General features: G+C 42.8%; 1 protein-coding gene across 1 annotated transcript; it reads left to right on the top strand.

Annotated features, from left to right (window-relative positions):
* The first annotated feature begins 904 nt into the window (after positions 1 to 904).
* On the top strand, positions 905 to 5,770 carry emx2 (empty spiracles homeobox 2). Its single transcript, XM_017695375.2, has 3 exons — positions 905 to 2,086; positions 3,871 to 4,055; positions 5,496 to 5,770. The coding sequence occupies exons 1-3, from the start codon at positions 1,669 to 1,671 to the stop codon at positions 5,661 to 5,663; spliced, it is 771 nt and encodes a 256-aa protein (XP_017550864.1). The 5' UTR covers positions 905 to 1,668; the 3' UTR covers positions 5,664 to 5,770.
* The last annotated feature ends 9,660 nt before the right edge of the window (positions 5,771 to 15,430 follow it).

Genomic DNA, 15,430 nt, shown 5'->3' with positions numbered 1-15,430 from the left:
GACAGTGTGGACAATTCAGTCCAGACTAAATAAAGGAATAAAAGCATAGAGAACAGTGATCACAGTAATTAATCGAGACTGTCTGTATATCGGTATACAAACTGTATATATACTGTATATATAAGAGCAAGTATATATATATATATATATATATATATATATATATATATATATATATATATATCACATAAAACTAAAGTAAAATGTAAATAAACAATCTAAGTCCATCAAAAGTTGAGGCGCAATATAACTCAAGGGAAAAACGTATATAAGTGGCGTTAAGTGCTTTTTAAACGGAGGCGTCTGCTACTTTTCTCTAATATTCGATTATTTAATATTCGATTATTTAATCAGTCATTTATGAATCCCACGCTGTGAACGCCCGTGTGCTGCGACGATGATTCATCAGTCGTGAGCTGTTGTGTTTTATTCGACCCGCATTAACAGGAGTTTGAATCAGTAAAACTAAACGTGCTTTTCACTGTTTTAGTTGACGGTTAGTTTATTTATTAAATTGTCGTTTAGTGTTTTCAGTTGACGGTTAGTGAATAATCGCTGCAGTGCTCGGGCAGACGTGGTCTGAGAGCGGAGCATGTAGTGGGCATGTAGGCGTGTAGTTTGGGTGCAGCATCCCCGCGCTCGTGCCCCTCTTCTGCTGCGCGCCCCCGGATCTGGATGGATGTTAATTGAATGCGCGCTCGGTGCGTAATGGCCTCTCCTCATGACGTCCCCAACAAACAGAGCTGGAAATATTGTGTGTGTCTAATAAGGCTCATCCCTCACTCCTGGCCAATAGAGAGAGAGAGAGAGAGAGAGAGAGGAGAGAGAGAGAGAGAGAGAGAGACTCTCACCCCTTGCGACTGGACTTCACATGACAAGAGGCCATAGAAAGAGAGAGAGAGAGAGAGAGAGAGAGAGAGAGGGAGAGACTATCCAGAAGCTTTTTTTATCTAAACACTTCAAACACGGCTAAACTCGAGCTCAACTTCTCTTTGCCATCGATTTTAAACTATTCTTTTTTTTTTGCGAATGCGCAAAATAGCGCATAAAAAGATGCGGTAAAAAATTGAGACAAAAAACAAAAACAAACAACAAAACAAAAAAAAAAAAAAAGGAAAAAGAGAAAGGTCCGCGCGGGTGGACGGACACAACCCCCCTCCCAACCCCACCACCCCTCCATCCGTGCCTCAGTAGCTTCGGCTGCCTCCGTGGGACGAGCAGAGCTGTATGTAAATCTCTCCGGTTCGGGGGGCTCGCGCCTGTGAGTCCGCCTCTCCGCGCGCGCCGCTGACGCACTTTAAAGCCTCCCCTTCCCCTCCGAGCAGCGACCAATCACCAGCACACGGGCTCCACGGGAAAGCTGCTTCACGGGACTAATTAGACTCTCCTGAAGTGACCACACCGCCTGGACAAGCCGGGAGAAAGAAACACGACAAACAACAACAACAACAACAAACCCCGTCACGTCCATGGACGCGCTGGAGGACTCGGCGATGCGTCCGCAACCGCAACATTTCTGAAGAACTCCTTCTTCCTCCTCTTCCTCTTCTCCTCGTCCCTCTTCTCCTGCTCTGGTTCCTGCGCTGCGGTCCCGCGTGTGGAGTAAACTTTGTTTGGATTTTGAGATCTTCTCCTTCTCCTTCTTCTTCTCTCTCCTCCTTAAAGACCATGTTTCAGCCCGCGCCCAAGCGCTGTTTTACGATAGAGTCGCTGGTGGCCAAGGATAATCCTCTACCGGCGGCGGTGTCTCGCGCCGAAGAGCCCGTGCGACCGGCGGCGCTCAGCTACGCCAACCCGAGCCCCGTCAGCCCCTTCCTCAACGGCTTCCACCCGGGCGCGCGGGCCGTCTACTCCAGCCCGGAGCTCGTGTTCGCCGAGGCCGTGTCGCACGCGCCGGGCTCCGCCGTGCCCCCGGTGCACCCGGTGGCGCCGCACGCGCACGCGCTCGCCGCCCACCCGCTCTCGTCCTCGTCCACGTCCTCGGCGCACGGGCCGCACCCGCTTTTCGCCGGACAGCAAAGGGACCCTTCCACTTTTTACCCCTGGTTGATACACCGGTACAGATACCTGGGCCACAGATTTCAAGGTAAGACCATTTGAATAATAATTACAATAACGAAAATAGCAAAATAATAACAGTCGCAGCGCTGATTATAAAGTCTGCGGTTTATTTGTGCTTTATTTTTTTCTCTTTCTTAAAAAAATTGAAGACAATTATTTCACTTCTAATGCGCTGCGAATGTGGAGCTTTTAAAACATTTAAAACACCAGCAGAAATGTGCATTATTAAAAAAAACGACTTCTAAATTACAGAAAACTCGCTGTTGTCTAAAAAAGGCGGTTGAATGAAAAACTCTTATTTTCTGAACTGGAGAAATCTGGAGCCGCGCAAGCTGGAGAAGGCCGCTCGAGCGCCCTGTTCTCTGATTCAGACTCTCCGACACGCGCTTCTGCTTTCACCGCAAATCCCGACACGTCCTCGCCCTCATTCCCGCCTGTGTGGCCGAGCGGCGCAGCCCGAACTCACTGTCTGTTAGTGCGGCTTCCGGCGGGACGAGCGCGATTCCAAATAATCGTCTGAAGGAAAAGACGCGACCGGAAGTGGCCGTGCGGAGCGGAGAAGCTCGCCCGTCCCGTTCAGGCCACGCGTTACTCCGGTGTTGTGCGGAGAGGCTGCGCGTGTGCAGCGGGCCTGCTCCCTCAGACGCTGTGAGCCGGGAGACGCGGGTCAGGACCGGCGGCGGAGCGGCGGCGTTAAGGGTTCTTACAGATCACAAGCTGCGGCGATTTAATGATGAAGCAGCAATTAACGAGACATGAAGGAGCGATTTGTAAAGCGGTAAACCGGGACCGGGTTCCCTCGCGCGCTGTTAGGCTGTTTCTATCTGGGGTTTGTTGTCAGCGGCATCCTGAACTTTTTTAGCTTGGGTAGCCAACAAGCTAGATGCTAGGAGAGACCAACAAATACATGTGTGTTGATTATTTGCATACATATAAAATTACATATATACATACATATATATATATATATATATGTAATTTGTATATATGTAATTTGTAATTTGTATATATGTATATATGTAATTTTATATGTATATATATGTATATATGCATTGAGTGTTTAATCTAGTATGACAACATACAGCATACACCCATACATATGTGTATATATATATATATATATATATATATATATATATATATATATATATATATATATATATATATATATATATATAATATATATATGGTACTAGATTGTATGTTGCATGCATGCAAAATTATATGAAAATTATATATATATATATACGTACGTATATGTACATACAATTTTGTATGCATGCAACATATAACAGACATTATATACACATACATATATGTATGTAAATATTTATGTCTATATATACATACATGCATTATGATAACACATGCATTTTGTGATATACTATAAATATATATTACATTTTCAATTAATGTTCAAAGTTTATCATTTAGAGAAATTAAAAATATTCATGTTTTTATATGTCCTCCTTTTCTTTCCTCTTGAAAGTGCATCATCATGGTTGATTGATTGGCGATCGATTAAGCTATTTTTATTATTATTTTTTATTTATTTATTTGTATTTAAAAATGAGGTAATAGTGCTTTAGCCCGTCCGAGCTCTGGGGCCTGCTGGCCTGGCTTCACTGTAACAACACTGACATTGTTCTCTGCAGAAGCCAGTGAGCTGAGCTTTACTGACTGACTTCTGCGCTGATAGGCGCTGCAGGCTGGGCTCAGCGCTGATAGCGTTAGTGTGTAATGTACTCTGAGCTGAGCCCGAGCTGACTGAGGCTCAACTGATGCTGCTGTGTTCGGTGTCCTGCGCAGGGAACGAAACGAGTCCGGAAAGCTTCCTTTTGCACAATGCACTGGCCAGAAAGCCCAAGAGGATCCGCACGGCGTTCTCTCCCTCCCAGCTCCTGCGGCTCGAGCACGCTTTCGAGAAGAACCACTACGTGGTGGGAGCGGAGCGCAAGCAGCTAGCCCACAGCCTCAGCCTCACAGAAACTCAGGTAGGAGCACGCACGCCCGCCCGCCTCCCCGCACGCGCTCCAAGCGCACGGTGCACCTGCGTGCGCGGGCTTCATATCCAATATAGGGTTTAACCTTTTACCTTTTGTTTTAGTTTTTTCCTCCCGGTTTAAATAAAAAAATATACATATATATTTATATGTTTCACCACTTTTTAAAAGATTATTTAAAAACAATTTATGCAAATGAAGTAAATGAATTGTCGCGTGCGATAACGTTTGTTTTAAATCCAGATTATATGTACGATACGTCATCTGAATTATGTCCTGTTTTTTATTGTATTTATTTATATATTTTTTAACCAAGAAATTTTAACGGATTTTATCCTTTTTCTTGTTGTTTTATAATTTGGGTCTAATTAGTGTGCACGCGCTCTATGGCCTCCTGCACTTGGCAACAATTCACGCGCACTGCGCTTCACTGTTTATGCTGTGGTTTTAAAGTTGCGCAGCATTTAAAGGACTGTTTCTCATTTGAAGCGTTTGGTTTTCACGTTTACATTTTATGTTCACCTCGCCCTCAGCTTTAAAGTGTAAAATCTGGGGCTTTAGGCGCGTGAAGCATTTCGAGAGGGGAATCAGATCAGGGCTGGAGGGGTCTGTCGCGCGCACGTAAAATGTCTTGGCAATTAAGCGGTTAAAAAGGGGCTTAAAAGGACGCTTAAAAAAGGAGGAGGCGGGTTGGTGAATTTCCCCTCGCCATATTTAAGATCTGGGCCCTTTATTTTCGAACCGGACGTTTTTCAGAGAAAGGGAGACGAACTGGGAGCCCACTTAAATGCTTCAATTAGCCCACTGAAAGCGCATTAAATGCTGCACCCCCACCACCCCCAACACCCCCCTCCCCTTACTCAGCCAACTTGTCTAATGTGAATGATAAAAGATAATGAACTGAGCTGTGGGGTGAATCCGCGCGCACAATGCGTTCTGATAGAGAAGTTGCTCCTGCGCTTGTGTGTGATACTAATGGGGGGGAACTGTAGCCTCCTCGCTGGGAGTCGGGTGGAAGCCACAGTGCACTCAGATCTTTCTTTCTCTTCTTCTTTTTAAGGCTTTACTCCTCTTTCATTAGATTTCATAGATTATTTTATGCTTCCAGTTTAGTGGGCTGGAGCAGCTAAACGGGCCGCTTTACTGCCTTTTCTGTTTTCTTATTTTCGAAGCGTCGTTTTGCTGCGAGGAGCGTTTAAAGGCTGAACCGAGAGACTATTTACTCTCTCGGATAGATCGCCTTCTCTTTTTTGTATAAGCCTATTCAGCTCTCCGTCACTGATACCAGCTGAGAGGCCAGCTCTCTCTCTTTCTCTCCCTCTCTCTCTCTCCCTCTCCCATTCAGAGACCAAACACGAAACCTACTACTGTGAGTTAGTCTGCGTTTGTGCGTGTTGCTCATTTCCCGTTCGTTCGTCTCTTTTTTCGCAGGTAAAAGTTTGGTTTCAGAACCGACGGACGAAGTTTAAGCGCCAGAAGCTCGAGGAGGAGGGCTCGGACTCCCAGCAGAAGAAGAAGGGCACCCATCACGTAAACCGATGGAGGCTAGCCACCAAGCAAGGCAGCCCGGAGGAAATAGACGTCACCTCGGACGATTAAAACTGAAAAACAAACAAAAAAAAAGCGAAACAAAAACTCTTTTTTATGTTTAAAAAAAACAAAACAAACAAAAAAAACAATCAAAAACAGAAGACTGTCTGAAACCCGGGACAGGAGCTTGCAACGGCTTGAAGGATGACACGGATGAGGGGATGCTGTGCATGTGCGCTGGGAAAAGAGAGAGAAAAGAGAGTGAGGGTAAAGCCAACGGTCACATTTCCATTCTTTTTGGAGATCGGCAGCTTTGAGGGGGAGAAAATTCCTGTTGGTGGCACTGCTGTCACCGCACGAGGGGACTGTCAATACTTTGTCCACGTTGCCAAAAACGAGATGATTGACAGGTATTACATGTTCACCCCTCCTACACCCCCCCACTCCCACCCCACCGTCCCATCACCACTACCCCCCCCCCCGCCCCCCCCCCCCGCACTCTGCCCACCACCACCACACCTCCAAACACAAAAACAAACTCCAAGGCATAAGACATTTTGCACTTCTGAGATGAGAATTTTATTTTGGCGAAACGTGAACGTTCCTCTCCGAGATACCAAAACACGCGACTGTTTTTTTTTTCTTCTTTTTTTTTAATGTACAAAACTTGAATTGCATGGTAGAGCAATGGATTTTCTTTTCTTTTTTTTTTTGGGTGGGGGGGTGTAGGTGATTTTAATTTGACCTCAATGCAAAGTATAACTTTCTATTCTATTTTTTTTTCGACCAGAGAAATGACAAAAAAAAAATAATGTTGTGTGCTTCTTCCGTTTTCCCTTTTTTCTACGACAGTGTGGAGTCTTTGAATTTATAATTATCGTGTTCAAGTGGTTGTGACGAAAAAAAGATGAAGTAGCAGTGCTGCGTTATAGTGTTTTTAAAGAAGCATAAAAAAAGACGAAAAAAAAATAATAATAAAACTTTACAAAAGTTTTTGCCGCAGGAGGAAAAAAAAAAAAGTACTTACGACGATATGAAAAATGATCGGTGACATTCCTTGAAAGCTGAAGCTTTACCATTACTCCCTATTCTCACCCCTCATTTAAAGAGTTGCCACGAAGGACTAAATGCAAGAATTGGCAGCAGAAAAAAAAAACAAACAAACAAAAAAACAACAAAAAAAAAACAACCTTCAAGCACTGAGCGTGTATTCCATGTACAGAGATCCTAAAGAAACAAACAAAAAAGCTAATGCTTCTGTTAAATTCTCTTTTACCAGAATGTAAATAATTTTTTTTGTGTTTTGTGTTAAGTTTGCTACAATTTTAACACAAAAAAGCATATACTTCCAAGAAGTATATAATTGTCAATATTTTGTCAATAAAGTTTTATCATGTTGCTGAGAATAAAAAAATCAGACTCAGGATTTGTGAGCAGGCATCACTTCAATTTTATTCATTTTACCATTTTTCATTTTTGGAAGGGGGGGTGGGGGGGTGTGTATGTGTGTGTGTGGCGGGGGGGGGGGGGGTTGTGCTGCACTGGCAGGTGCGTTTGAGCCTCTGATTGGAGCCATGCATGCATGTCAACACAAACATGCTACTTTTCAAAAAGGGAAAAATGTAAATAAAACTTGCTGTTAGTAGTGATCGCCGGTTAAACTGCTTCCACGGCGCGCGGTCTTTTCCTAAAAGAGAAAGAAGAAAAGCGACCAGTTTAGAGCGAAATGCTTGTTTTTTCCCCGCCTCATTTGCCTCCTCAGCGCTGATAGACGGCATTAATCAGTTTTATTTCCATTGACAGGGAAGCAGCAAAGCAGCAGTCTGCTGTGTTCGGCCTACAAAGAGTCCTGCGAGCTTTTTTGTGCAAGTGCAAATCAGTTTAGGCAATTATCATACGAGTAATATAGAGGTGGGGGGAGAGAAAGAGGGGGGGGGGTGCATTGCCCAGTGGTCCACTTTAATCTGTTAATCCGTGGATCCAAAGGGGCCTGGTTGGACATAATTTAGTACAATCTGACTACCCCTCACATGGCGATAAGGGAAGGTTGCAATGTGCGGCGAAAGAAGAGCTTTGTTTCAAATCGTGCCCTCAACAACCTGCTCGCCACAATTGCACAAATGAGGAAAAAGAAAGCGCGTGAAAACACCAAAAAAAAAAAAAACCTCGTTCAGGAAAGAAAAAAATAAGCGTAATAATTTTTGGCTGGAGCAGAAAATCGGTTATTATAGAACTCGTGTTAATGCAACCTTGAATCCTGAAACTAGACATAAAAACACATCGTCGTTATTATTGCTATAAAAAAGTTCCCGTTTTGTCACACACACCCACGGAGTAGGAGAAGTTTTTAAAACCATTAATATTTTATGTATATTTATAAAAACGTTCTGTGGACTAAAACGAGCAATAAAAAAATCTTCAGAGAATACCATTAGCTTTGAAAACCCCCTAAAAGCTTTATTACACACCCAGCTTTGAAATAGAGGGATTAGAAGGCTGAAAGGGTCCCACAATAGTTAGAAGAAAAGGTTTCATGCTAATGAGGTTAATGCCCTTTGTATCTCCGGACTCCACAACTTCATTACTCCCTATCTGGAGCAACACGGAGCGGCTCAGAGCCCACAATCCACTCGAGCTGTTCCCCTAGCCTGCCTAAAGAAGGGGATTTGATAGCCGTCCTGTTCAAACTAGATAATTATATCTTTTCAAGTTGGAATTAAGATAAAGAAAAGTGCAGTGGAGGCGGTGAGCCTTGATCCGCTGCAAACAAATTTGGCGCACTTTCTGCGTCAAAAGACAAGACAGGACCCCCCCCCCCCCACACACACACACACCTCCTCCTCCCCGCGACCACCACCACCACCCCTCCTTCCCTTCCAACCTACCCCCATAATCATTACTGCTGCCCCCCTTTTTATTAAATTTACACTGGCAGTTTAAACGCGTGCGCTGTTTTACATTCAGCGCAGGAAATTAGCGTCATCTGAGCACTTCTGGCGCTGTTTTTGTGTTAGTGGAGTTCAGTCATCTCCCAAAGCTGCTTCAGAGACCACTGAGGGTGAAACATCTACCTTTACTGCACGCGCTGTTTTATAATCAAATGCACGAAAAACACCCCCCCCACCGGACGCTGCGCTGGGACCACTATGAGTTTGACCTCACTGGCTATGAATCGATGAACACGCCACGCTGAGACCCTCCTCAGCTTGAAGCCCACCGTCGCCCCGCTTGTGGAGCACGTTCTTAAAAATCAAGTTGCTCCAAAGCGCTCTTTAGAGCGAGGGGGCAGAAGAACCTCTTAGATTCCGAGGTTCTTTGTAGATGTTCGAGCGTCAGAGGAACCTGTGAGTTTTTTTCTATTTCCTAGAACCAGATATGATATGAACCTATTTGGGAAGCTATGTTTTTAAACGCTCAGTCAGTGCAGCTTCCATAGTACCTGCAGCGGTTGATAGAGAGAGAGAGAGAGAGAGAGGGGTACAGGTAGAGGTAGAAGCTGCTTCCTTTTCCACGAGTGATGCTCAATAATTGCCCGTCATTTCAAACGGCCTCCTATCGAATAACCTCAGTGACCCAAAACCTCTAATCTGCAATTACCAGCTTTAATTACATCCGCTGATCCCGCTAATATGAAAGGCAGTTTTCACGGGACTCGGCGCGCGGGATAAAGCCACGCTTTGACCCTCACCACCTGCAAAAAACATCGCGCCAATACGAAGATTATAAAACAAGCTCCTCCGCCTGAAACGACGGAACGACAGCGGTTAATTCTGACCAAGCGGCAAAGTGGCGGGAGGACGAGCGGCCGCCGCGCTTTGTCGAAGTTATTGAGTAATTGGGGCTGACGCGCGCGGGATTTGGCTCACACCGGCCTTGAACTCTGCAGCTCCGTGACCGCTCGGGGCTTCTGTCTCTCCCGCTCGTCGCTTTCTTACAATTTTCAGATTTTTTAACCGCGCGAAAATTATTTAGATGTTTTTGCTAAAATCGCGACTTTCTCAAACTCGGCTCTCCCCGCCGCCGTCTGACCGGATGCGCCTCTTTCGCTGTCGTCAACTTACTTTTGGCGGCCAAGGCAACCCAGATGACCTACTACTTAAACATCCACCACTTCAGAACTTCGTTTCTTCTTTTTTCTTTTTCGATTTTTTTTATTTGCGGCTTTTGTGACATTTATTGAATGACCGGTTGACGGTGACGTCACGATCAACTCGCTGCTTCACGTTTGTTTTTTTTTTTGCCAATTGATTTATTTACCGTTCCACACTCTTCAAAAAATGGTTCTTCACAGGTTCTTGAGTTAATGGTTCTTTGCAGAACACTCTGAGGAGAACGCATTCATGGTTCTCTACTTGCATCTTCTCTCTGGTGGAAAGCCAGCTATCTGGAGAACCCTTTGCTACATAGCACCAAAAAGGGTTCCACTATTGTTAAGAGCCAAAGAACAATCTTTTCAGTACTTGATGGAACACTTTCTTGCTAAGAGCGCAGGGAAGCAGAGAAAACAGGCACGATCAAATGTACATACAGCAAATAAATAAATAAATAAACAGATAACATGTAAATATTTACGTAGACGGTAATATATGGGAGAATAATACTCTTCTCCAATTGCGTCGTTTTTTAATTGATGTTGATTTATTTATTTATTTATCTATTTACCTTCACCAAACTTCCTTCTTAAGAGTGTTTAACTAAGCGCGTCCTCACAGTTGCTGAAGAATTCTTCTCTTTCAGCTAAAAAAAAAACTGTTTAAATGCCTGAAAATCGCCTGAAAAGTCAACCTTAAATTCAGCTTTTACTAATTTTGCTGTCCAAATTTCCGCTTTTCACTGACTTCTGGTTACTGAGACCGTCTAACGCCACGGCTACGTCACAGCCCTTCACCTGCCGCCTCGCAGAGCCTTATTTCCGACGATGACTCGAGAAACGCGCTGCTGGACACGTTTCACCGCGCGCTTCCAACACGCCGTCCTCTATTAATGGCTTTATTTATTACAATATGAAAAAATAATAGCTGCAGCATTAGGGGATTATGGGACTGTAAGGTTCATAACAACAACAAACGCAGTGAAACCCCAGGTGACACCGTTTGGAAAGGGTGAGCTTACAGTATTACATACTATTAAACGAGTGGAGGGCTGGGTGGTTAAAATGCTGCGAAGAGGGTGAAATATTTAAGGTTGACAGATGTTGGAAAATGAGATTATGGTGATGGTGAACTATCTGTGTGTGACTTTGTGGCCTTTGGGTGTTCCTGTGATACTGTGAGTGCAGGACATGTTAAATGCCGAACAGCAATTAGGCAGAAAATTAGAGCGCAGTGAGAGAGAAAAATGAGGCCAGCTGAAATGATGCACTGTGTGTCAGAGAATCCACTCCTGAATAAGACATGACTTTCTCCCTCACGCAGAACAGCCAGTGTGAAGCTGCTGCCATGCAGGACCTACAGAGGTTGTTTGTTAGGGGTCCGTTAGCTTAAAATGGGCCGCAGATTCAGCAGGCAAGCGGGCACTGTAGTGGGCTAATGTGAATTAGAACATGTATCTGCTGCATTTTTACTGGGCCATTAAAGGCAATTGGGACTTGTTTTTGCCTTCAATTTAATGACAGCATTGCAAGATGTGTTAAAAGTGATGATAGTAGTCGGTCACATGGTTAAGTGCTCTTAAGATTCAAGGTTCTTAACTGGTTCTTGACTTCTAGGAAAAAAGCTTGACCTTTACATTCACTGAAAGTTCTTAGGACTCTAAAAAGATTCTTAACACTACAAAAATACTTCCTTAAAGGGCCCATATTACATGCTTTTTTTGTTTTGTAAATTTGTCTGCTTTATAACATTTGTGCGATTTAATGCAACAATCATAAATTATTTATACATAACTGTCTTCCAAGCTCTCCTTATAGCTTATAAGTAAACAGGCTGTTTTTGCTACAGTGTCTTTGAGACGGATATATGTAAATGAGTTTTGTTCCCATTGGCTGTCCTGTATTGTGCTGCATTCAAGAAGAAATGAGACACTCCTTATAACTTCAGTGTGAATAGGCAGGTTTATGTTAAAGAGTTTTCATGGCATCACATCATATATATGTATGTGTGTGTGTGTGTGTGTGTGTGTGTGTGTGTGTGTGTGTACTGAACTAAACCGTGTATCTCCAAAATGGTAACTTCACAGGAGAAGGAAAAACAATACTTTACTTTTAATGTAAGTGAATGGAACCAGAATTTTTTTGCATGTAATTTTGATTCATTTCTTTTCGTCTGTTCATCATGAACTTTACCGACAATGTAAAGGACATTGGATGCTTTCAAATTATGTCAAAAACTGAAAAATGACAAAAACTGAGATTTAAGGCTCTGTTCCGACAGCAGGGATACGTGTCCTGATGTGTATATAAAGTGTACTTTACCATGTTTACATGCTGCACTTAAACTTTTCTATATAAGAGAAGCAAGAAAAACTGTGTTGCTCATTATAGAACCATACACTGAATAGTTTTTAGGGAAAAGTGGTTCTTCTATGGCACCACCCCAAAGAATGCCACCTTTATTTATTTATTTACTCTTTTACATTTACATACAAAGTCTATGTCAAACATAGATCAGAATGTGCTTGGATCATTTGGCATCTAAACGTCAGCCTAATAATACAGTGACAAATTGCTGATTCTATAATTCAGCCTTCACGTTGTCTTTTGAGGGAAATTCTAAACCTTCCTCCATCAGTCAGTCAAGTGGACAGGGCTGGAAGCGGCCTGAGCAGGGTGTTATTTCAGCGTATGTGCTTCATTTATTCCAATACCAGCTGCGCTTCGTCCCACAGACCCTGAATATACACTGTGACATCTGCGTTAAGGATATACTGGTGTGCACTTGCCGACAGATGAGAGAACGTTTTACTGGGTCTTGTGCACACATAGGAAGGACTGAGAGACTTGGTTTACTTGGGAATAACCTCAAGTCCAGATTGCGTTTTGTTGGTCGTCCACTACAAAGCTTAACTAACAACAACAGGGATTTGGAAGTCCAGGCCAGAGTGTGTTCATGCAACTTTCTCCAGAACGTTCCACTGACTTCCACACCCTCTTAACTAGCAATGAATTATCTATGACCCCAACACTAAATAAAACATTTTTTTTTTATTGAAAATGCACCTACAACTGACATTCTTTTCCCTAATGTGCTCCATATGGCCGACATGTACACCTGATAAAATACCTCAGGGGCCTCGCTGTTCGGAAAACCCTCAATTCGTCCCCTAAATAAAATAAGCAGCGGCTTCGCTAAATATATCACATGTGTTGCCGTACTGATTCCCCTAGTCTCTTGCCCCCATTTGCCTTGTACGTGTCCTGCAGACCGGGCATGGGCTCTAACACTGGTTCATTGAGCGCAGGCCGAGGCGTGCTGTAATGTCACCATTTCTGCAGTTGGCTTCAAAACTCTGGCCACATTCTTCGCAGTCCACTGAGGTCATTTCCACAGCTATAAAGTGAAAACATGTGTAGTCTGTAGATTCTGTGTAGCATTTACACTTTCCTAAATAGAATTAGTCTACTACACATGTTCTCAATAGGCAATATTTTCCTGCAGGCTATTGGGTAGCTGATAACTCATTGCTCCCGAAAAGAAGCCTAAATACAGGGTAAACAGCGGCAGACTGTATGTGCATGCTATCAGTCTCTATCAAGCTTTTTATGCTCTTATGACGTGCAAAAGTTCAGTGTTACAGACAATTATACTAGTTGCACATGAATGCCGTTTCCTCCAAAATTTCCTACAATCGCACATCTATAAATCTCAACCTTTTTTATGAGCTGTGGACATGTTATGCCGCCAATTTAAAAGCCAGTGAGGCACCTACATAATTATATTGGCAGTTGTTGTTATAAAATCGATGTGTCACAGCACAGATGCTCTTTATACACTTTAGTTGTGCTTGCTTTCAGTGCACTTACGTATCTGCCCTCATACTCATGTCCTTTATACACTAAGCTCAGTTCATAGAGTGCTTATTATCAATGTACATAGTTATTTGCCCTCATAGTCATTCATAGGGCTGTAAGACTCTAATGACTGTGCAAAAGTCAGAGGCCACCCCTTATTTATTTCATTTCCATTTAGCTTCCAGCATCAGGAAAAAAATAAGAGAATACATTTTGAACTAAAAAGTACACAGAAGTCTTAACAACTAAGTACAACATATTAGGTTTTTGTCCACTGCCTGTATTATAGCTCCCATTCTTTTCATGAGACTTGCTTTCAGCTTTTCAAAGAAATCTGCCGGGATATTTTTCCACGCCCCTAAAGTTTAGTCATGGAAGTTGGTTGTATTTTCTGCTTCAGGCAGTCCAATTTATCTTGAACATATTCAATGATGTTGGATATCTGCGGTGGTCAGGCCATTGTTCTGAGAAGACCAGCAGCTTCTGTGTTTGATTTGCAAATTCAATCTATTCAGATGCCTCATTCAACATACAGTGTACTTTACCATGTTTACATACTACATTGAAACTTTTCTATGTCAGAAAAGTGATAAAGATCAGTCTACCGTTATAGAAGCAACAAACATTTTTTGGAACATGGCATATTCAATCATGTTGGATATCTGGGTTGTTCATTACATTGTTCTGAGATGACCAGAAGCTTCTTTGTTTGATTTGCAAATTCAATCTATCATGATGCTTGACAGCTACACATCCCTTCAGCGGAAGGATGGACAGAAACACCTGTGGATTTTTTCAGATTTGAAGCAAGAGTGAAGCTTGATTTGCTGTCAAGACGTAAGCTTTATTTACGATTTATCTGATGGGGACAGTTTTGGTGGTCTACCATGTCTTGCATGGTCTTTAGGAGTCCCAATTTCTCTGCATTATTTAATGATTTTTTATACACTTATTCCTTTGACATTCCCCCTCCTTATGTGAGTGAACTATCGTATATCTAATCTCTTCAAAAACATCTCAGAATATTGAATAGTTTGATTTGTTGCACTTGGTGAAAGTTCTGATTATAAGCAATACTACTTGAAATAAAGTGTTTACGCAGGTTTATGTCAGTTGTCGTGAAAAGCTTATGTAGGTGTCAGGTAGGATTACAAAGTGTTACCATTTGCTTTTATGCACTCACACATATACAAGCACATACACACATGTGCAGACACATCATTTGTTTATTTGCAGCCAACCTTTATTTAACCTTTAAGGTACAACTTGAGATCTATTCTTATACAATGTGCCAACAGGTCAGCGTACGTTGTGAAGAAAGTGAGAAAGATTAATTTAATAACAGTAGACAGAAGGAGAGGGGAAGGGTAGTGTAAGTCTGTTTCTCTTGTTTTTCTGCCGTGAAAGAGCACAGAAAACGTGTTGGCGCAGCCTTTTTTCCTGCAAGATATGGAAACAGTGTTTATTCTACTTTCTCGTTCTTCAGTCTTGGCCAGCACCCAAATTGGGACAGCTCTCTCTGATTGCACCATAAGCACCACTCTTATGAAACATCTTGTCTTTTGACCTACTAGCTTATACAAGATTGCCCTGCGCCTCAACACATTTTGAGAAGAAAGCTAAACAACTAAATGACTTCCAAAATGCTATGTTTTGGTAGTTTGTCTCGTTTAAAAGAAGAATATGCTGATAATTAACATAGCCTCCATTGATTTTAAGCAGGTGGAACCACTGACATACACTGGCTTTTAACTCAGCAGTTAAAGCCTTATAATGAGTTCTGAAGTAGTATCGCAATGAGCACTTATGCTAGTCCAGAAGCAAAGAAAATTAGGGGTCATTTCAGCCTAATCCATGGCTTTACACGCAATCTCCCCCCTAAGTTTCA

This window comes from Pygocentrus nattereri, chromosome 5 (genome assembly GCF_015220715.1).
Source record: "Pygocentrus nattereri isolate fPygNat1 chromosome 5, fPygNat1.pri, whole genome shotgun sequence".
In the NCBI taxonomy this organism is placed as follows: domain Eukaryota; kingdom Metazoa; phylum Chordata; class Actinopteri; order Characiformes; family Serrasalmidae; genus Pygocentrus; species Pygocentrus nattereri.
Note: the sequence above shows the minus strand (reverse complement) of the source record. Positions and strands in the feature narration are given on the sequence as shown.